General features: G+C 38.9%; 1 protein-coding gene across 3 annotated transcripts in view; it reads left to right on the plus strand.

Moving 5' to 3' along the window:
* The first annotated feature begins 15387 nt into the window (after window positions 1–15387).
* Window positions 15388–22702, plus strand: part of VPS26A (VPS26 retromer complex component A) — a 28288-nt gene continuing 20973 nt past the window's right edge. The window contains exons 1-2 of one of the 3 annotated variants that reach the window (XM_033130971.1): window positions 15388–15518; window positions 19413–19562. In XM_033130971.1, coding sequence (XP_032986862.1) covers window positions 15516–15518; window positions 19413–19562 — 153 coding nt within the window. In that variant the 5' untranslated portion in view covers window positions 15388–15515. Of the gene's footprint in view, window positions 15519–15542; window positions 15927–19412; window positions 19563–22702 lie in introns of those variants that run through there. The other 2 variants (XM_033130968.1, XM_033130972.1) reach the window with 2 other exon arrangements.

A 22702-nucleotide genomic window follows, 5' to 3' on the forward strand; every position in this document is an offset into this window, starting at 1 on the left:
CTAAACTTGGGGCAGCTCAAAAGCGCCATCATAGATTCAGAGCTTCCTGAGAGGTCTGCTGAGGCTTTGTTGGGAATGCTTTGCAACTCAGTTTCTTCCTTAGTTTTGCTTCCTTCCATTCCCGCACAGCTGTGCTCTCTTAGAAACTTTCTGCAAGCCAGTTTTCATCTCAGAATTTGCTTCGTGGAAAATAGCATTCCAATTGTTAAAACTTTCACTGACGATGCACTGGGATGGTGTACCAGGGGACGGAAGTGCGCTAGGGTAAGAGGTATCAGACATTCGAGAAATCTGATGAAGTAGGAATTATAAAGACAATGGTATTGGATGGCTATCACTGGAGGCAATTAACGCCTTTAAAAGAGACAATGAACAGCCAGGGATGATTAATTAAAGGGTAAATGTGAAAACCAATAGGCCTCCTTGGCAGCATATTAAGAACCTCTCTTCTCTAGTGGAAGGGCAGAGAAAGCTGAAGATCAGGCCCAGCATGTAATCGTAAGAACAGCAGAGATCAAGAATGTTAAATTGTCCAATCTAACCAGCTCTATTATGCAAAGTCAGGTCCCTAATTGGAAAAAACTGAGCCCCTGGGAAATGAGGGCATCTGGGCTGGTATTCAGATCTTGAATGCCTAGATTTCTTCAAACCCTCTGAACCTAGAGAAGAGGCCCACTCCTTAAGAACTGATGCTTTCTTCTGGCTTGAAGGTGATTAAGAGACTTCTGCCCTTCAAGATCACAGACACGCTTCCTCAAGGTCTGTCCCCACCTCCCCTCCTAGCCACCAAATCAATAACTATTTATATTATAAACCAACAGGGAAGTGTTGGGCCTGAGAAGGAAGAAAGGTAATATACTCTGAAGATTCTGCAGAACCCAGTAGCTGTCATGGACCTCAGAAGCAAAGAACATGTCTATGCGACTCAATTCTAAGAGTGCTAGATCGAAGGATGGAGATAAAACATAAAGTTGGATGGGAGTATTTGCCAATGTAGAAGTACTCTTCTGGAACACAGGTCTTAACACCCTGGCAAGAACCCCAGGAGAAGGTGTTGATACGTTGCTCGAATGGCTCTTAGAAGGTTGGAGAGAGTGCAGCCCCTTTTAAGTGAAGTAGAATGCTAGAACTGCCATGGCATGCAGTGGAAGAAGGGGGTCAAAACGTTTAACGAAGGGAGCATGCTAGAATGAACAGACTGTGTAAGCCTTGAAAAGCCACCAGATGACCTCGTTCTGCAGGACAGCCAGAGTGATGAAGAATATGCTGATGAGAGGGACAGCTTGTCTGGGCTATCAGTGGTAGCTCTCCTCTGAAGGGAGGGGCTGATGGTAGAGATGTTACAGAACTGGGCTCACTAATACTAGCAGTGGGAATGATAGGGTCCCAAAATAATAGAGGCCAGGTCATAGTGCAAGGTCAGAATGGAACCCAGGACAGCCTGATGGGCAGAGTTATGGAGATGGCATCTCTAGAGGTAAGACAGTTGGTAAGAGTTCTGCATTCAATTCCAATGTGTTGTGGGGCAGAGTCGGGGCAGGAAGTGCGGGGGAAAGGAAGGAATTCGTCACACTTACCAGCAAGTCTCCAACACCCGCTGGATGTCCTACAATTCAACTCAAGTCTGAACTCTCTACGTGGAGATAGCATCATATTCTGCAGGTTCAGGGCTTGGTCCCACAAGGCTCCTCTCTACTTCAGATGCCAATCACAAGCTCAGGTTGATACCTGTGCTTCTGACCAACTGACTATAGATTGGAGGATCCAACAGTTCTATTAATTTCTATTAATTTGATAGAGTGTCACACAGAACTCAGAGAACCTTTTTACTTACTAGATCACCAGTATATTATAAAAGGATTTAACTCCAGCCAGATGAAGAGATACATAGGGCAACGTTTTGAACGAAGAAGCTTCTGTCCTAGTGGAGTTTCGGGCCTGATACATTGGCCTGTGGACAGTTCTGGTTCACCAACCTGGAAGCTCTCAAACTTCTTCCTTTTGGATTTTTTCGGAGGCTTCATTACACAGGTATGATTGATTAAGGCATTGGCCATCGGTGATTGAATTCCATCTCCAGTCCCTCTCCCCTGGGGGTCAGGGTGGGGTGTGAATGAAAGTTCCAACCCTGTAATCACAAGGTTGGCTCCACTGGCCTAAAAGTCACCTCATTAACATAACAAAAGAGAATTTAAGGCGTTCATCTTTTAGGAAATTCCAAGCGTTTTAGCTCTGTGCCTAAGACAGTAAATAAAGGCCAAATATATACAGAGGGTGCCAAAAAAATGTATACACGTTTTAAGAAAGGAAAAAACTGTATTAAAATCATGCTGATGGTAACCACTTTGAGCACCTCTTGTAATTGCACAAGTCAAACCTGACTTATATTCATCTTTTGTTATTGGTATATATTATCAAAATTTTAATTCAGTTTTTTCCTTGCTTAAAATGTGTATACATTTTTTTGGCACCCTCTGTATATTCCTTATCATAAATCACAATATCACAGTTGGACAGCCAACGAAGATATCACTCAATCTATTCAATGAGAAACAATAAGGATGGATGATTAAGGCAGCTGCCTCAATAAAAAAGTGTGATCCCTCAGACCAGTTTCCTTACCTGAGTCAGTTTTCAGACCTGGGAACCACTGACTAAAACAGAGGTTAGATCCTCTGGAATAAGGATCCTGTGGCATTGTGGAGAGTCTGTAGAGCACCGATTCCTCTAATGCTTAATCAAAGGTGTTACTGAAGAACAGGTTCTTAGTATTGTCACAGGAAAGAATTCAAGGACTCCCCAAATAAACCATGCAGACAAAGCAAATCAATCAGTGGATTTATTAAGAGAAAGGAATAGAGTGCACTCCCAAAAAAGTGGGAGCAGACAGGCCAGGAGCAGACAACTACACTGAAGAACAAAGAGGCTTAGGATTTTATTCAAATGAAGGCACGAAGTACTCAAGTTTAGTTGGTCATGAGTTGGTCAGGTAATAAATGGAATCTTGACCCAGGTCTGGCTTACAGTGGTCATTTAGTCAGTCCCCAAATGTATCATTAGCATGCACATACTTGGTAGTTAGCACAACCTCCACATTGGTTTCTTGACCTATGTGGTAGGAGCTATTGTAATGAAAAAGACCAAGTGAAAACTTCCAAAGCTGCGCCCCCCCACATCCACCAATAAATCAAAAACATTTCATCCTGAGGGGAACAGCAGAGATTAGTAGTACCTTTAAAAACCTAAAGAATGCAAGGGTGCTGGTCCCCAGTGTATGTCCATTTAATTCACTAGTTTGGGTCTTGCAAAAACCAGATGGATCCTGGAGGATGACAGTGGACTCTCACAAGTTCAGACAAGTAACTCTAATTGCAGCAGGTATGCCAGATGCAGTACTTCTGCTATGGCAGAGTTACACAGCTTCAGGTATGTGGTAGGCAGGCCCTGAGCTGGCAAATGCTTTCTTTCCATCCCTGTCAGAAAAGAGGATCAGAAACAGTTTGTGTTCTCTTGCATTGGACAACGGGATATATTTATAGTCTATTCCCAGGGCTAGGGTAACTCTCCTACCCTCTGTCATGATATAATCTACAGTGATCTGGACTGGCTGGACATCTCACGGATTATCACACTGGTTCACTGTATCGATGGATCATGAGCCTGTGACCAGACCCCATGTCATGTACCACTGATGCACTGACATCTCTCCCTCAGCTCGTATCTCTGGCCACATGGTGGAGATGTGTGTGTGTGTATATTCCTTATGACCAAATGACAGAGGAGGAATAAGATCAAGCTTGATTTACAGACATGGATTGGCCTGGTATATGGGTGCAAGTAAAAAATAGATGGCAGCTACACTACAGTGTCGATCAGGAGTGGTCTTAAAAATAGCTATGAGAGGAAATCCTCCCAATGGGCAGAGCTTCAGGGGGTGTACCTGGTCATCTACTTTGTGTGGAAAGAGAAGTAGCCCATGGTTACAATACAGTTTCATAGGTAGTGGTGAATGTTTTGGTCGGTTGGTCAGGGGCCTAAAATAGAAAGGTTGGACGATTGGGGCCTAAGAAGTCTGGGGTAAAGGCATGTGACTAGACCAATGAGAGAAGATACAAAGCGTGAAAATCTTTATCAAATGATAATACCCATCAGAAAGCATCCATCAGAGAAGAGGCACTAAACCAGCAGGAGGACAAAATGACTTGGGCAGATGTCAGTCAGCCTCTGTCATGGACCACCCTAATGCTAGCAAAATGAACATGGAGAAGTAGCCATAATGACAGGGAGGAGGCTAAGCATGGGTCCCACTGACCAAGACGGATCTAGCTACTGATGTTGCCAAGTGTCCCATATGCTAGCAGCAGCGCTCACTGCTGAATTACGATGCGGCACCATCCTTCAAGGAGGCCTTGGTAGCAAGTTGACTATATTGGCCTCCTTCCATCTTGGAGGGGCCAGACATTTGTTCTAATAGGAACCAACATGTATTCTAGGTATGGATTTGCTTTTCCTATCCATGGGGCTTCCAGCAGCATCAATATCTAAGGGCTTACAGAATTTTGATTCACCGACATGATTCATATATAATAATGCATCAGATCAAAGGACCCACTTTTACAGTGAGGAGATTCAGCAGTGACATATGACCATGACTGCCATTGATTGTATCACATATCATATAGATGCCACCAGCATGATAGAATAATGGAAGGGCCTGTTGAAGCCACAGCAGAGACACCAGCTTGGATATGATACATTGAGATTGGGACACCAACTTCCAGGATGTGTATCATGCTAAATCAGAAACCTTTTTATCGTACTGTGTCCTTAGTATAGGTAATAGGTGGTTCCAGGATCCAAAGAGTGGAAGTAGGATAGGACACATTTAATATCCAACTTGTACTTGGGGAATTTGTGTTTCCTATCCTGATAACTCCGTGTTTTGCAGATTTAGATGTTATGGTTCCCCAGGAGAAACATTTCCATCAGGGGACACAGTAAGCATCCTATTGAACTTTAAGCTATGGCTGTCATCATTCAGGCACTTTAAGCTCTTTGCACCAAGGGGTGAACAGTCAAGAAGAAGTCACCACCTAGGCAGTGGTAATGAACCTGATCAGCAGGAGGAGGGAAGGCTGCTGCTACAACAGTGGGGATTGGGAAAACTATTTTTGATACCCAGGTGATCTGCCGGCGATTCTCTTCATACTTCCTTACCCAGTTTCGATGGTAAATGGATAAATTCTGCAGCCAGGCCTGAGAAGTACGTGGTAACCAGGGGCTCAGATACTCTTGGTTGAAGGTCTGGGTCAGTCCTCCAACTAAACCAAATAGACCAGTAGTGGTGTTAGTCAAGGATGAGCAAATCTAAATTGATAACAAAGGAGGAATTTGGTGAGTATCAGTTGTAGTCTTTATACCAGCTGCAGCAGAAGCAGCTGAAGTTCATTCCACTGACCTTCTCCTAAGTTTTCCCCAGGATAAGAGACCGTCCGTGTCCTGAAGGAGATGCTTCCAGAATTTATATGAAGCAAATGGATCTGAGTGGCACAGGGGTGGACTATTATGGTTGTCGTGCTGTGCTGTGTTGCCCAGATGCCCCCTTCAGAACTGGAGGACTTATTCCCTCAGCTACTGGGAAGGTTGGCTGACAGATGCAAGTTCTTGGATGGAAAGCCACATTATCCAAGGTCATACTCTGTTCCCTGGATAGCTCACAGCCAAAGACTCATCTGTGTGGAGATATAAAGGCTTGCACTCCACCTGGGACAACTGTGATGGGACAGTCCAGCTTCAGAACTCTCTATGGGATCAGGTGAAGCTTTCTTGTAACTCCATTGCAGCTTAATTTATTCCTGTCTAATCCTGTTTCCTTTCAATTCTACACAGGTATTGATCCTAAGAACACTCTCTGAAAAACTTCCCCTGTGACTTTGCTTCTCATAGAACCCAACTCAGGAATTGTCTTCATAGCATTTTACTTTTGGTGACACTTCTTAAGTTATACCCTGATCTTTCCATTAATAAATACATCTGTGATTATTTAACAGAAACTTTGTGAGTTTTTATGCCCAGTAAGGTGTTATAGTCATGAGACCTTTTTTTTTTTTGGCTCCCATGACTTTTATAAGATAGCAGAGAGGATAAGTCATGTTTTAGAAAATATACATATTGCTTTGTGTTTTTCTACTTAAGCACTAGGTTTTACATATTTGAGGAAAGGATAGATAGTCTAGGTTGATTTTTATCAATGACACTTTTATTAAGAAAGATCTTAAACTTGCCACAAAGGAAATAGAATATATTTCTATGTTTGGAAAGGTAATTAGACTAATAGAAAAAGTACGAGTCTTAGGATTGCAAAGTCCTGACTTAAATATCAATTTCACTCTTTATTAGCTTTGTAACTTAAGGCAAATTACTCAGTTTTGCTGAGCTTGTCTAGGGAGAGCAATGTAGTAAAGGGGTTGATTGTGTGGATCTGGAGTCAGATCACCTGGGTTCAAAGCTCTCTCACTTACCAACTAGGTAACCTTGGATGAGTTACTTAACCTCTTTGTACCACAGTTTCCTCCTCTTTAAAATGAAGATAATAGTGCCTGCGTTACAGGTTTGTTAAGAAGATTAAATAATGTATATAGCGTACCTGGAACAATGTCACTGATTGAGTGATCGATAAACACAGGCTATTATCATTATCTGTACTATAGGTTCACAATATTAGCCCAATGGGTTATAGTGAAGACTAAATGAGGCAATGTATGAGATATGAGTATCTCAGTGCCTGGCTCATAGTAAGCCTCTAAAAAATTATAATCATGAAAATGTGTGTTATAGCTACTTCATAAGGTTATTTTAAAGAGTCCATCTATGTGCCAGGTACTGTGCTTGGTGCTTGGGATACAGAGGGCAACAAAGACACCTCAGACAGCCTTTGTCCTTGAGCTTAGAGTCTAACAGGGATTGAATGAAAGTGAATGTTAGTCTTGCCTGGTGCACAGGAAGGTAGATAAATGAATGTAAATATTCTCAGGCACAGAGGGGAAATAGTATATAATCCATGTAGGTTCTTTTACCTTTTGGGTTCTATTTGTCAGTCAGTCATTTATCATATGGACAGCAATAAACCCTCAAATCCTACCTCACATTATTTGCAAAATTTAATTTGAGATGGATCACATACCTAAATGTAAAATCCAAATTCTAAGGTCATCTGAAAACAGTAAGAAAATAAATAGGCAAGCTACAGACTGGGAGAAAATATTTGCAATTAATATATTTGATACAGAATTGTATCCAAAATATTTAATAAATTATAACTCAATAAGAAGGCAAACATCCCAATAAAAGATTGTCCAAAGTTTTGACAGACACTTCACAAAGGGAGGTATACTACATCGTTAATTATCAGGGAAATGCAAATTAAAACCACAGTGATATAACGACACACCCGTAACAATGGCTAATATTGAAAACATTGACAACACCAAATGGCAAAGATATAGAGATACTAAATTTTCATGTACTGCTGATGAGAGGGCAAAATGGCACAACCATTTTAGAAAACGGTGTGATAGTTTCTTATACAATTAAATATGCACTTACCTTACACAGCATTCCACGTTAGGTACGTTCATAAAAGGACTTGTTCATGAATGCTGATAGCACTTTATTCACAAAACAGATATCTGTTAACAGGAAAAAAGATAAGTATTTTGTGATTTATTCATACAATGGACTACTACTAAGCAATAAAAAGAGAGAAACTGTTAATACATAGAAAAACATGAATGAATTTCAAAATCATTGTGTTTAGTGAGTGAAGTGAGACACAAAAGACTACTTACTGTATGATTTCCTTACTATGACAATATAAAGCACCCAAAGCCAACCAATATTGAAAAGACTTAGAACAGTGGTTGATTTTAGGAGATGGCATTGACTGAGAGGATACGAGAAAGTTTTCTGGGGTGGATGGCAGCATTGTACATCTTGATAAAAGTGTGGGTTAAAGCCATAGGCATTTGTCAAAACGGATCAAACTGTATACTTAAAACTTATGTATGTAAATTATAACTCAAAAAAGAAAAGGGGAGCGATGAGATAAAACATTAAGTATGGGTACATTTAAGAAAATAACCGGGGATGGCCGGTTAGCTCAGTTGGTTAGAGCGCGGTGCTCTTAACAACAAGGTTGCTGGTTCCATCCCCACATGGGCCACTGTGAGCTGCGCCCTCCACAACTAGATTGAAACAACTACTTGACTTGGAGCTGATGGGTCCTGGAAAAACACACTTAAAATAAAAGTTTAAAAAGAAAGAAAGAAAAAGAAAGGAAATAACTGTATATTGTGAAAGAAACATTTGGCATTTACAATGGTAACTCAAAAAAGGAAACAAGAATATTTACCTTGATTGCAGCAGCAGGTTGAAGTTGCTAAACAGAATATATTCTATCTGGTCTGGAAGGTTAAGAGAAAAAAGTGTTTTTATACTCATTGATATGCTTTAAATTAGATTTTTCTTTTTGGTGTATTTGTATTTGATTCTGTTTCCTTAGCTTTGGCTGTTAACTCTGCAAATAGCTGCTAGTTGACACTGTCACAGTCATTAATAGACTTTGAGACTTTTTAGACTTCATGAATTTAAATACATGCCTTATCCTAACTGGTTCCTGGTAGATAGAGGCTCAAATTATATTCTCACCTAATACTTTTTTATCTAAACCTGGCACTTTTGTTTACGAAAGTAAACACTGGTAAGTTAGTCACATTATCCCCACCTTTTTTTTTGGCAAAGGACACATTTCAAGTCACCACAGTCCTTGGCTGGCAAAACACGGTACTGCTCACAGTCTAGCTTTAACACTGTGGCTTGCCAAATAAATAGATAGGTCAACAAATAAATAAATAACTCACTCAACAGTTCTGTTGCTCCTTGTCTTTATTACGATAGCATAATTATCGGGGTTTGATCAGTAGAATAAATAATTAGTACAAATTGGCCTCTTTGTCAGATCTTATTTCTACCTAGTGTCACCAGTATTTCTTTGCTATTTTTCTTTCTTTTATTCTCTTTGATGTGTTGAAATGTAAGCCCCTAGACAAGAGTGGGTAGGAACCAGAATAGCTGTCAAGGTAATAGGCAAATCTTCTAAGGAAAAAAAAAATCATCTTCCTCTTTCTTTAATAATGTCTTATTTCATGAAGACTTGCACTGGTTTTACTGTTTTCTTCTTACAGTTCAATTGACAACAATATCAGTGTCATTACAGTTATGAATAATATACTAATTCCTAATACAACTTTAAAGTAGCTTTTAGATATCGCTAGACCCCATCCAGATTCTATCTGACTTTTTATTTTTCATTTTTTATTAGTTTCAGGTGTACAAAGCAACATAATAGACATTTAAACCCCTCATAAAATGATAAGCCATCCCTCAAGCTACTACCTCTCTGACATCTTATATAGCTGTTACTTCAGCTTCAGGTGTACAGCGCATTGGTCAGGCATCTACACAGTCTATGACATGATCCCCCTGATAAGTCCAGTGCCCATCTGGCGCCTTACATGATCTTTACAATATTGTGATTATATTCCCCATACTGTATTATCTATCAATTTATATTTCTTAATGCCTTCACCTTTTCCACCCTGCCCCCAACCCCATCTCCATCTATCACCCTGATAGATCTAGCACCTATCTGGCACCATACCTAGTTATTACAATATTGTTGAGTATATTCCTTATGCTATACCATACATCCCCATGACTACTGTATAAAAACCAATTTGTACTTCTTAATTCCTTCCCCTTTCACCCGTCCTTAACCCCCCTCCTATCTTAAAGAAGTCCCTCTAAGATTCCTTGTAATACTGTTTTGGTGGTGATGAACTCCTTCAGCTTTTTCTTGTCTGGGAAGCTCCTTATCTATCCTTCAATTCTAAATGACAGACTTGCTGGGTAGAGCAATCTTGGTTGTATATCATTGCTTTTCATCACTTGGAATATTTCCTGCCACTCCCTTCTTCCCTAAAAAGTTTCTGTGGAGAAATCAGCTAACAATCGTATGGGGACTCCCTTGTAGGTAACTAACTGCTTTTCTCTTGCTGCTTTTAAGATTCTCTCTTTGTATTTAACCTTTGGCATTTTAATTATGCTGTGTCTTGGTGTGGGCCTCTTTGGGTTCATCTTGTTTGGGACTCTATGTGCTTCCTGGGCTTGAATGTCTATTTTCTTCACCAGGCTGGGGAAGTTTTCTGACATTACTTCTTCAAAAAGGTTTTCAATTCCTTGCTCTCTCTCTTCTCCTTCTGGTACTCCTATAATGTGAATGTTGGTATGCTTGATATTGCAGATCCTATCTGACTTATTAAATGTGCTTTGACTACAGTCTTATTTACTAAGGTCAAGTGGGCAGTGTGGTAGAGTTAAAAAGAACTCTGTACTGAGATCAGGACATTAGCATTCTCCAATAATCAGTTGTATGGTCTGATCCTAATGAAATAAAAAAGTTGATCTCCAATTAGATCTACTAATTAAAAACCAAAACAAAATATTTTTGTGGATTTACTGAGTTTTAGGTGTTGCGGTTGGTCAGAGAGGTGTGGGATGAAGTTGTAGCTTTTAGTCCCTTCCCTAAGTCTCGTAGAGAAGACAGACTATATTCAAAGAGAAGGAACAGAGTGCTCTGGTGGAATGAGGTTGGAAGAAGACAGTTCTCCTGATGGTTGTGAAGAGATACACAGGCAAAATGTTGCTTTAAAATTCTGACCCAACAATCCTCCTGAATCTGGAGGTAAGAGAGCAACACCTATGGATCTCATTATATTCAACTGCTCTCTCATTTGTCCTCAACCTGTATTACTTACTGTTCCTGTCATTCACTAGGCTTCAGTTACCCTGTCTTTCCATTACTGGAAAGAACCAAGCCTTTTCTTAGGTCAGGACCTTTGTATTTGCTGTTCTTTCTGCCCGGAATGGACTTCATCCTTCATCAGTTCTTCTGATAGGTGACTCATCCTTTCAGATTTCAGTTTAAATGTCACTTTCTACCACCTATCTAAAAATAGCCCTTTTCAACCCATCATGTCCCCATGTTTATTTCTTTTTGTGCTTTTTTTCTAACTGAAAATATTTTATTAAATTACTTGTTTCTTGACTATTTCTTACACTAAAATTTAAGCTCCTTGGGAGGAAGAACCTTCTTCTCTTGCTCCTCTTCCTCCTCTTCCTCCTCCTCTTCCTCCTCCTTCTTCTTCCTTATTGGCTCTATACCCCCTACAGCCTAGAAGAACAACTAGCGTTTAATGAGCACTCAATAAGTATGAGTTTAATGAGTAAATGTAAGGATCCCGGAATGCAAATATCTGGCTCCAGCAAATACTCTCAGTTATCTGACAGAGATTCCTATGATAAAAACAGTCTAGGGGGAAAACATGAAACTCATTCTTTCTCCTTTGATTTATCTTTAATTTTCTTTACAGTCCTACATAAAAGGACTCTGTACTTGTTTTATTTCACATTTAATCTATATTGTCATTTGTATTGAGCATCAACAATAATAGAAATGAATTTTAAAACATGTATAAAGATGTTGTCTTACTCTACTAAATAGGAATTTTTCAGATACACAAAGGAGAATATTTCATCACAGTATAGGGCTAATACACAGATAACTGTTTTCACAGAAATTTCTGCCTTATAAACTTCATTTAGGATTTTTGCAACTAAGTTTATGAAGGATATTAACATGCAATTTTCTTTTCTGTAATGTCCTTGTCAGATTTTGGTAGCAGGATTATGATTGCCTCAATAAGGAGTTGGCACATGTTCTCTCTTCTTATATTCTCTTTAAAAATTTGTGTAAAAAGCTTGGAATTATTTCTTCCTTACATTTTGGTAGAACTCACCAGTGAATTCTATGGCCTAGAGGTGTTTGAGGGTGGGAAGATTCAATTTCATTAACTGATGTAGGACTGTTCAGATTTTGTAATTCTTCTTATGTTCATTTCAGAAAGTTTTGTTTTATGGAAGGTGTCCATTTCCTCTAAGTTGTCAAACTTATGGAAATAAACATTGTTCATATATTCCCTATTATCCTTTTGATGTCTGTAGGATCTAAAGTGATGTCTTCTTTTTCATTCCTAATATTGTTAATTTGTGTTTACTCCATATTTTCTTAATCAGTATTGCTAGGGGCTTTAAGATATGTTAACCTTTTAAAGTACCAACTTTTGGATTTCTTGATCTCCTCTATTTGCTTGCCTATTTTCTATTCTATTGACTTCTCTTCTTATCTTTATTCCTTCCTTCTACTCTTTTAGAGTTTAATTTGCATTTTTTATTGTGAGAGAAAAATACATAACATAAAATTTACCATCTTAACCATTTTAAAGTGTGCAGTTCAGTAGAATTAAGTATATTCATATTGTTGTGAAACAGATCTCCAGAACGTTTTCATCTTGCAAATCCAAAACTCTGTATTAACAACTCTCCTCTCCTCCTGCCCCCAATCTCTGGTAACCACCATTCTACTTCCTGTTTCTATGAATTTGACTACTTTAGCTACCTCATATAAGTGGAATCATACAGTTTATCTTTTTGTGACTGGCTTATTTCACTCAGCATAATGTCCTCAAGATTCATCCATGTTGTAGCATGTGACAGGATTTCCTTTCTTTTTAGATGGAAGATTATTCCATTCATCTGTCCATGAACATTTGGATTATTTCTACCTCTTGGCTATTCTAAAAGTACATTGAGTGTTCATATGTGCTATAAATTTGGGTATCCAAATATCTCTTTGAGACCCTACTTTTCTTTTGGATATATACCAGAAGTGGGATTGCTGGATCGTACAGTAGTTATATTCTCAAGTTTTTGAAGACCCTCCACAGTATTTTCCATAGGGCTACACCATTTTGCAATCCCACCAACAGTGTATAAAGGTTCCAATTTCTCTACATCCTTGCTCACATTTGTTACCTTGTTTTTTTTTCCCTCTTCTTCCACCTCCCCCACCTTCCACACTCTGGTTCAAGCCGTTGTTTCTCAGTCTAGTTGTGTAGGACACAGCTCCCTGGCGCAGGCTGGTATTATGAGACTTGTGCTCCCCCAGCTGAGGCAGTCAGTTGCCAGTTGTCGGTCGGCCGCTCACAGCAGCTCATGGCAGCTCTCACCAGCTGGTGGCCACTCACGTTGGCTGCTGGCCACTCATGATGGCCACCAACAGCTCATGCTGGCACACGGTAGCCCACGGCAGCTCACGAAAACCTCCGGCTGCTCACAGCAGCCCAGATCCAGGGAGAGCTGTTGTTCACAATCTTAGCTGTAGAGGGCGCAGCTCACTGGCCCATGTGGGAATCGAAGCGGTGACCTCAGCATTAGGGGCACAGTGCTCCAATTACCTGAGCCACCGGGCAGCCCTTTTTTTTTTTTTTTTTATAGTACCCATCCTAATGGGTGTGAGGTGATACCTCCTGGTTTTGATTTGCATTTCTCTGATGATTAGTGATGTTGAGCATCTTTTCAGATGCTTGGACATTTGTATATCATCTTTGGAGAAATGTCTATTCAAGTCCTTTGCCCAATGTTTAATCAGGTTATTTGATTTTTTTGTTTTGTTACTGAGTTGTAGTTCTTTATATATTCTGGACATCTTATTAGCTATAGGACTTACAAATATTTTCTCCCATTCCATAGGTTACCTTTCACTCTGTTGTATCCTTGGCTGAACAAAAGTTTCTAAGTTTGATGTAGTCCCATTTGACTGTCTTTGCTTTTGTTGCCTGTGTTTTTGGTGTCATAGCCGAGAAATCATTGACAACTCTATTGTTGTGAAGATTTTTCTCTATGTCTTCTTCTAAGAGGTTTATAGTTTTAGGTCTTATGTTTAAGTCTTTAATCCATTTTGAGTTACTTTTATATATGGTGTAAGATAAGGGTCCAACTTCATTCTTTTGCATGTGGATATCCAGTTTTCCCAACACTATTTGTTGAAGAGACTGTCCTTTCTTTCCCCCATTAAGTCGTTAAGTCACCTTTATTAAAGATCACTTGATCATATATGCAAGGGCTTTTTATTTTTTAAATAAGATTTTACTTTTTTGAGCAATTTTGGGCTCACAGCAAAACTGAGCCCAAAGTAGAGTTCGCATATACCTCATGCCCCCTCCACATGCTTTTTTCAAGCTTCCTCATGTGAACTTAGATTGATTTTAAACCTTTCTTTACAAATACATGCATTTAAACTACAGATATCCCTCTAAATACTACTTCAGTTGTATCCCATTAATTGTTATGTTGTATTTTCATCTTTTACTTGAATCTATTTTTAAATTTCCACAATTGTTTTTGCCACAGTGATTTAGAATTATGTTGCTTAGTTTCCAAATATTTGTGGATTTTCAGGCTAACCTTTTTGTTATTTCTAGTTTAATTCTATTGTGGTTAGTAACCATACTCTAATTCCAAGCCTCTTAAATTTGATACTTGCTTTATGGCCGTGCCTCACAAGCCTCATTTTTGTTTTGTTATGATGGGATAATTATGGTGCATTCTGAGTGACTTTTTTTTTCTTCTTTGGTTATGTATAGACTGCACTGTGGTGGTTCACCGCTAAGTTTTGAAATCCTAAAACAGTATTCCATCATCTGGAGGTCCTCCAGGCTTACACTAGTGATTAGGATGCGGTTAAAGCCAGAGTACTCTTTAGCAGCATCATCGGGCTTTTTAGGAAGGCTTTTCCCTTTCACAGAATGGCAGGGTGATACAACTGATCTGTGAAGCCTCTAACAGCCTCGGGCGGATAGTTCTCCGGGCTGTGTACTTCAGGAAGCAACGGATGTAGTACCCTAACACTTTTTTCTATTGGTAGTCTCTTCAGAGTCAACAAAGTTAACAAGTTCTCAAAACCCAGAAGCCCTCAGGGGAAGAGGGAGCTGGGTAGAGTTCAAGAAAGGTGCAATAATGCCTCACCCCTGGATTAAGAGAGCACCCATCTTGCGAAGCCTAAGGAAGCAGGGCCCCGGGTAACTGCTTCCCTTCCCCTCGGGGGTCAGTAACCTAACCGCAGAGAGCGCCTCTGCAACAACCCCTCTCACCTTCCTCCTTCCCCAGCTACTCAAACTTTCTCAGGGAAGAACAATCAATGCAGCAAACGCCAACACCGAACCACCAATCACGTGACGGAAAAGACAGCGAGGAAGACCTAGAGAGCTTGCGGCCCCTCAGGCCCCTCCCTCTTTACGACAACACAGTGGCTCCGCCCCCTCCGTTGTGGGGTGGAGCACAAGGCCCCGCCTCCAAACAGCCTCTCCTCGCCGGGCCTGGCAGGCCAGTAGGGCGGGGCCAGAGAGCCGGAGGAGACCGGTGCTGGGGGAAGGGAAGAAAGGAAGGGAGGGGTCACATGCGGTGGGAGGCCCAAGGTCACGTGACGGGGCTCCGGCGCTGGGAGTTCTCCTGAGCCGAGAGGAGTGAAGTGGGGGGGACGCGACGGCGCGGCGCTGACAATGGTGAGTGCGCGGCGGCCCGCGCGCTTGCTTCCAGCCCTCATCCCGGAGCGCGCGGCGAGACGGCCAACTGCGGGCTTGGCGTCGCGGGAGGGGCCGCAGGGAGCGGCAGAAGGAGGCAGGCTAGCAGGGCGGGGAGCCTGTCTGACCACGGCGTTAGGCCTGTCTGACCACGGCGGGGTCGGGGAAGTGCGGGCGGCGCCGTCTCTTCCCGGTCTCGGCGAGGCCAGAGCATTCGCAGGAGGCGGCACGCTCTCCCGGCCATGTCAGAGCCTCTGCCCGCGTTCCTGGATCGGCTGCGGGGGCCCTGGCTGGGTACTCGGACCCCGCCTCTGCGGGGGCTCGCCACTGCCTCCCCCTCCAAGGTAGCCAGTCCCTCCTCCCCTCCCGGGCGGCCTCGCTTCCCTTCAGGTAGGATGACCCTGGAGTCCCCCAGTTCCGGACTCGGGTGGAAGGGGACTGGGTCACTCTCTTCCAGTGTGTCACGAGCTTGATAAACTGACATTATGCGATTTCCTGACCCCAGTTCAGCCTGATGTTGACACTTGTAGAATGAGAGAGAGGAAGAAAAGGACCTTGGAATGGGGACATTTTTAACTGAAAAGACTAAGTTTCGGGTCCGCTGGTTTAAGCCTTGGCTTTCATTTCCTTCCCCAAGCCATTTCTACGGTAGAAACTTAACGCTCTGGGATGTTGAAATGGCCTAGGGAGTTGAGGGAAGCAGATCAGAGTACTCGAGCCACAGTTAGTGGGAAGCACAAGCGTGGGCACGATGGCGTTTAACTTTGTGTGTGTTGACAATCTCTAGATTGGATCTCATTTCGCTCATTTTATGGTAATACTCGTTTCATTTAGCAAGCATATGTTAGGCACCTACTGTGTGTTCCTATACTACCTGCTTTACCAAAGCTCACCGGCTCAAACTGCGGGAGACTTTTGGCTAAAGACCAAGCTAGGTTTATTTTTTAAAAGCTACTTTGAATAAATACAAGTAAAGACAGACATGTTCATTCTTAAACTTGGAGCCTTTTTTCCTTTCATTCAACAGATAATTAGGTGTGCTCAGGGGCGGTGAGCAATACTGAAACAGACCTTGCTCTCTTGTAGTTTACAGTCTAGATAAACATTTGTGTAATTATTTGTTTAATTGGAAATTGCGGTTGTGATAAATACTAAGAAGGAAGTATTGGGGGACTTTGCCTACTTAGGAGTTGGGGAAGTCTTTCTTTAATTGAATATAATTTGCAAAGAAAACTTAAAAGGCCTTCCTATTTTTGTGCTTCTATTTAAAATGACTGCTTTTAGTAAGCTTTTGAATTATGGTCAAGAACGATTTATTTTTATTTTCAGATTAGTCAAACTAAATTGTAAGGCTTTGAACACTGAGATGAGCACACATGTAATATATGTATGAAAATTTGCTGTTTCATTGCTTGTGTATGGGGTAAGTGAGGAAATTGTGAGAGCCTCCCTACTGCCTCAGCTTGAGTTGCATTTCTTTACATCCACTTGACTTAGTGAAATTTCTTCAGTGAGAGCTAAAAGTTTGTGGTCTTTTAATGTATCCACATGTAATTTTGCTAGATGGTAATGCTCAATATTCGGTTTATAAATTATATGAAAAAAATCTTAAATTAACGTAAAGTCAGTGATACGAGGTTTAGGCCACGATTAGAAAACTGTAAAAACAATTGCTAATAATGTTTTAATAGTCATATATTGCAGACTAATTTTTTAAAGGCTACCTAAGACTTTTAACTTGTATATTAATTGTCTGTCTAGTATTGCTCCTGAAAATATCATGTTGTAAATGCTTACTTGAAGGTATCTTTTCCAGAACTGAGTAGTCTTTCACTTTAAAGATCTCAAAACTGTCTTCTGTGATTTCAGCAAAAGTCTACGTTAATGTACCTAACCCTCTTTACAACTTTTATTCCCTTCTTCAAGTCCTCACCATCCTGACAATTTTGTATTTTGTTTCCTCTTTACATATCAGGAGAAGTATTATAATTTGATTGTGAATAATTTTTAAAATATTTTAATTTTACGACTTTTTGTTTGAAATGACAAAAGATGCACATCTTGCAATAAAAACTTCAGAAGTGGGACTTTGGGTAGAGAATCTTTTCTTTCAACTCCTTTTAGGAGGAAAACAAAAAACAAACGTTTTTCACAGATTTTTTTCCTCTGTGTTGTTTACTTGTTAAATGTAAGACATCCACAATTTCCTGAAGGCTTTTAGTAAGACTGGTTCATTTTTGCTATGACTTAGAGTAAAAAAACATGATGTTGACCCAGTGCTAAATTCCCATGGCCGTCATTCACTTAACGTTGTTAAAGTGTTATAGTTTATTTCTCAACCTACTATTCTGCATATGTAGAATAAGTTTTTTTAAATATCTTGCAATCTCTCCCAATCTTAATATTTTAATTGTGTTGAAAATGCAGATTATAATTATCTTTTGTGTTAAGTCATAAAGGATCTATACTTAAGGTTTTTTAAATATCCAAATTAATGGAATTATATTAACAAAAATAATCTTCTGTTACTAAAACAGGACAACGTAGAATATGGAAAAGGTTTTGGGATCATTAGTGCAAATGATGAAAATCAAGTGAATTACCAGACTGGTTAAAATTCTACTAAGGGGTAAAATATGTATGTTATTTTTCATTAGGGCATTTAAAGTCGTTATATAAGGAATGCATAATTGATTATTTTAAAATGCATGAATTATATAGCATGTTACCTGCATGTGGTGACTAAGAACAGACTCAGAGGTTGCAATAATGCAAGGAAGTTTCATATTGCACAGATTTAAAGATGTTATACTACAAAAGTAATAATTTGTCAACACCTGTACACTCCCTTAAGAATTCTGTAATATTCTCTTCTTAAAAGCTGTTCCACAATATGTAGAGCTTTTCTCTCAAACTCAGTCTTCTTGCTCAGTCTCTTATAGTTCTGCTTTCCTTTTAGACGCATCTTCTTGGTTCAAGGCACTTGACTATTTAGTACCTGCTGTGTTTTGGGGTACAGGGGACAGGGCACTAATTCAGCCTCAGGGAGTATTGTCAGATGGTCCTGGATGGACCTTTGTATCTCCCTCAGAGGCTGTAAATATTTTAAAAGACTAGAAGACTAGCTTTCATTATTGATAAAAATAATCCACAAGTATATCTGATACTGGAATTGCTAATGGATTCTGAATTATTACTATAATATGCTTTGGTATTCTTAAGCAATTGATCTTTGTCCCTTATAGTTCTGTCATGTTTGGGATTTATAGAACAGGCTTATACATTTTTGGAGGGAAAAATTTACAGAAATTTAGTTACTCTCCTCCATTAGAACCCGTTTCCTTCCAAGGGCTTACACAGTGTAACATCCTGTTCAGACCTATGTAGCAGTAGATTTTACAGGAAGTAGTATATTGTAATAATACATTTGGATTTGTATGAGTAATTTGGATTTTATGAGTTCTGCTTAATTGAAGAACCTCATAGAAGTATGACTAAAGGTAGTTTTTCAAATCCAAATGTGAAGAATTTTTTAGATTTCTAGTATATATAAGTATTTGGTTAGTTGTAGTGGTACTTATGGAAATAATTGAAATTATAACATATTTAAATTTGTTTAGTTTTTGTCTTTTTATTGTAAAAATCATGTAATGAATTGATCTTAACAAATTATTAAGTGTACAGCACAATATTAACTATATGCACATTGTATTACATTTATTTAGTTTTGATGTAGAATTTTATGTAAGTTCATTTCCTTGTGAACGCACAGATTTACAGTCTGTTTAACTGTAGGTCATCCTTAATTAAAATTGAATTATAAAACATAGTGACTGGCAACACATGGTAACGATGAGTATTTTTCTTTTATTTTAGAGTTTTCTTGGTGGTTTTTTTGGTCCCATTTGTGAGATCGATGTTGTCCTTAATGATGGAGAAACGAGGAAAATGGCGGAAATGAAAACTGAAGATGGCAAAGTAGAAAAACACTATCTTTTCTATGATGGGGAATCTGTTTCAGGAAAGGTAAATCATGTGTCTGGGAGAATTACCTAGTTGGGGATGTTAGAATTAGTTATCAAAGTGGTCTGTGCTATTTCTAAATTTGATTTTATTAGAGATGGAATTTTTCTTTCAGAGGGTCTCCTAAAATCCTGATTCATTAGAACATTTGTAGGAAAGATTCTTAAACTGAAGGTTTACAGGGGCAGAGTCCAAATGAAATTGGATGCAAAATTTTGTGTTTGTGACTGGACGTGTTTAGCTTCAGACAGTTTCTCCAGTGGGGCTGCAATCCATACAAAGTTCGTTTCTCCTATAACATAAAGTTGAGTTTTAGAGATTAAGGATAATTCTCTAGTATACCTTTCTAAAAGTTTCTTTCTCATTCTTTGTGGCTTATCTCTCTGTACTACCACCATGTGTCTCTCTCCGTTTCTTGGTACTCTGTAGAGAACTGAAGTACATTTGGAATATGTCTATGCATGGTCAGATACATTTATGATACCTTCTATATGGTTTCACTTTTTCCCCTTTTCCTTATCAAGTGATATATAAGATTATTCTTACACCTTAGGAAATATGATCAATATTCATTAGTCTGTGTTATTGAGGAATGGTAATATCATAGAGAAAATCAAGCCGGAAAACACTTGAAATAATTCTTAAAATATAAAATAAGAGAATTTTGCTTTCCTTCTTGTTAAAGTAATATAGACACATGGTAGACAGTTCGGGAAATAATGTAACTATCTATAATCCCATCATATGGAAAGAATTCACTGTTAGAATTTGGGTGTTTCTTCCTAGTCTCTCTGCATTAATTAATGTTTATGTGTATGTAGTATATTAAGCATTCTTTTCCCTATTACTGGATATTTATGTAGTTTTTATTTTTCAGATGGCTTATACTATATCACTATATCTTTGATAATACAGACATCTATATACATAAATTTTTCTCCAAATTTCTGTAGGATAAGATAATTTCCTTAGAATGAATTCCTGGAAGGGGGTTGCTGGACATGAGTATTTGAAGGGTGTTGATACCTATTAATCTGGAAAATTTGCATCAAATCACATGTCCACTTATAATGTCTTGTTTCACCCAACTTTCATTACATATCACTTTTTAATCTTTTATTTTGATAGGCAAAAATTTTATGCATATATATTATTTATTGGGGTGACAATGGTTAGTAAAATTACATAGGTTTCAAGTGTTCATTTCTACAGTACATCATCTACATATCACATTGTGTGTTCACCACCCAGAAAAATGATATTTTTATATTTAGCATTTCTTTGGTTACTAGATAGGTTGAACTTAGGTTTATTAGCCATTTTATTGCATTGTCTATTCTGATCCTTTGCCAAATTACTTCTATGGCCGTCTTAGTGTTATATCTGAAATATTTCGGTTTTCAACTTTACTTTTCTGGTACTCTTCCTTTAAAAAGATGGGAGAAAGGGAGGCCTAAAAGAGAGCAAATTAATTAGAAGGATGGAGCATGTCAAATGAAAGATGGGTAAAGGAAATAGTGTTTGGTCTATGGAAGAGAAGACTTGTTAACATTGTGGAGTTGGAGAGGGTAGGGATACCAATCTAGTTGTCTTCCTAGAGATCGATTGAACCTGCTAATATCTCACATATTTAGTTTATAGATCTGACAAGTAACTAAGTATCTCTCCTGCTAGGTTGAAAGCTTTTTAAGCGATCAGGGAATCAATGTGCTTCTGTAGTCTCCATAAAATACATTAATGTTTATTTATGTAATAAACTCTCACTAAATAGTTACTTGATTTGTTTATTTACTGTTTTTAAGTCTAGTAGTGAACATTTCCTGTTTGGTTTAAAGTAATCTATGTCGTCTGGGTCAATTGAGAGTTCATAACTGATGTTTATGGGTTAAATAAAGAAAGAAGGGAATGTTTAAGGAAATAGAACCACTTCAGTGTGGTTTTTAAAAAATAGCTGGTATTCAAATTACATTTTTTGGAATTGCTAGGGATCATGTGTAGATCTAATCAATAACTGTAGAGTATATTTTTAAAAATGATACATCTCTTAGAGGTAAATATTTTGCTCAAAAGATATTATATCTGGAATGTGATTATTTATTGACCTGAGATTATTTTTTTCATTTTTAACCTTTTTATTGTGAAATAAAACATACAGAAAACCGTACAAAACAAAAATAAATTATTATAAGGCATGTTTTCTTGTAGTCACCATTCAGGTCAAGAAGGAGGCCTTTGCCAACCACTCCTGATGTTCCATCCCCTTCCCCTCAAAAGCAGCCACTATGCTAACGTTTATGGTAATAAACTTCCTGTGTTTCTTAATCGCTTAGGCTTGCTCCTTTAAAAAAAATTGGTACGACTTTTAAGTCTCCTTCAATCTCATGTTCCCTCTTCATGCCTTTCTTCCCCCCCCCTTTTTTAAATTATTTGTTGAAGAACCTGGGCCATTTGCACTGTAGAGTTCTCTGTGATTACACTCACGATACAGTTATTGCCTGTAAATTGGCAGCTGAATCCAGATACTTGATCAAACTCAAATTAAATTCTTTTGGCAAAAATTCAGGTGATGGTGTGTTTTTTTTAGCAGGGATACATGATACCTAGTTTCCTCTTCCTCTCTTTTTTTTCTTTCTTTGCAACTGTTGTAACAGTTGTTAATACTGATTTCTGGCATACCTCCAGAATAGGTTATTAAATATTCATGAGCACTTTGAAAAGAAAGCTTAAAAGAAAAAGAAAACAAGCATTGGTTACCTGTGACCTAGCATGAGTCACTAAGAACAAGTCTTACCACACCAGTCTAGGCTTTTTGAAATGTCTGAGTATTAATAAAAAGATCATTGGGATAGAGTTGGAAGATCTAGCCTTGACTTTACCACTGTCCTAGTAGATAAAACTCTTGGTAGTCATTTAACTTTCTGGATCTCACCTGTAAATTGAGGAAGTTGCACTGAATCATTGGTTTCCAAACTTGGCTTTACAGTGTAGGATTCTCTACGTAAAAATCCTTCATATATTAGATGTGATGTCGGAGACGGAGGAGGTCTGACATCCCATCCAAAGCAAGAATAAATTCTTTTATGATATTCTGACAGTGAGCTTCTGTATGCACTTTGTTTTCAGTTTTTTTAAAAGACTTTTTT

Source organism: Rhinolophus ferrumequinum, chromosome 16 (assembly GCF_004115265.2).
Source record: "Rhinolophus ferrumequinum isolate MPI-CBG mRhiFer1 chromosome 16, mRhiFer1_v1.p, whole genome shotgun sequence".
NCBI classification, from domain to species: domain Eukaryota; kingdom Metazoa; phylum Chordata; class Mammalia; order Chiroptera; family Rhinolophidae; genus Rhinolophus; species Rhinolophus ferrumequinum.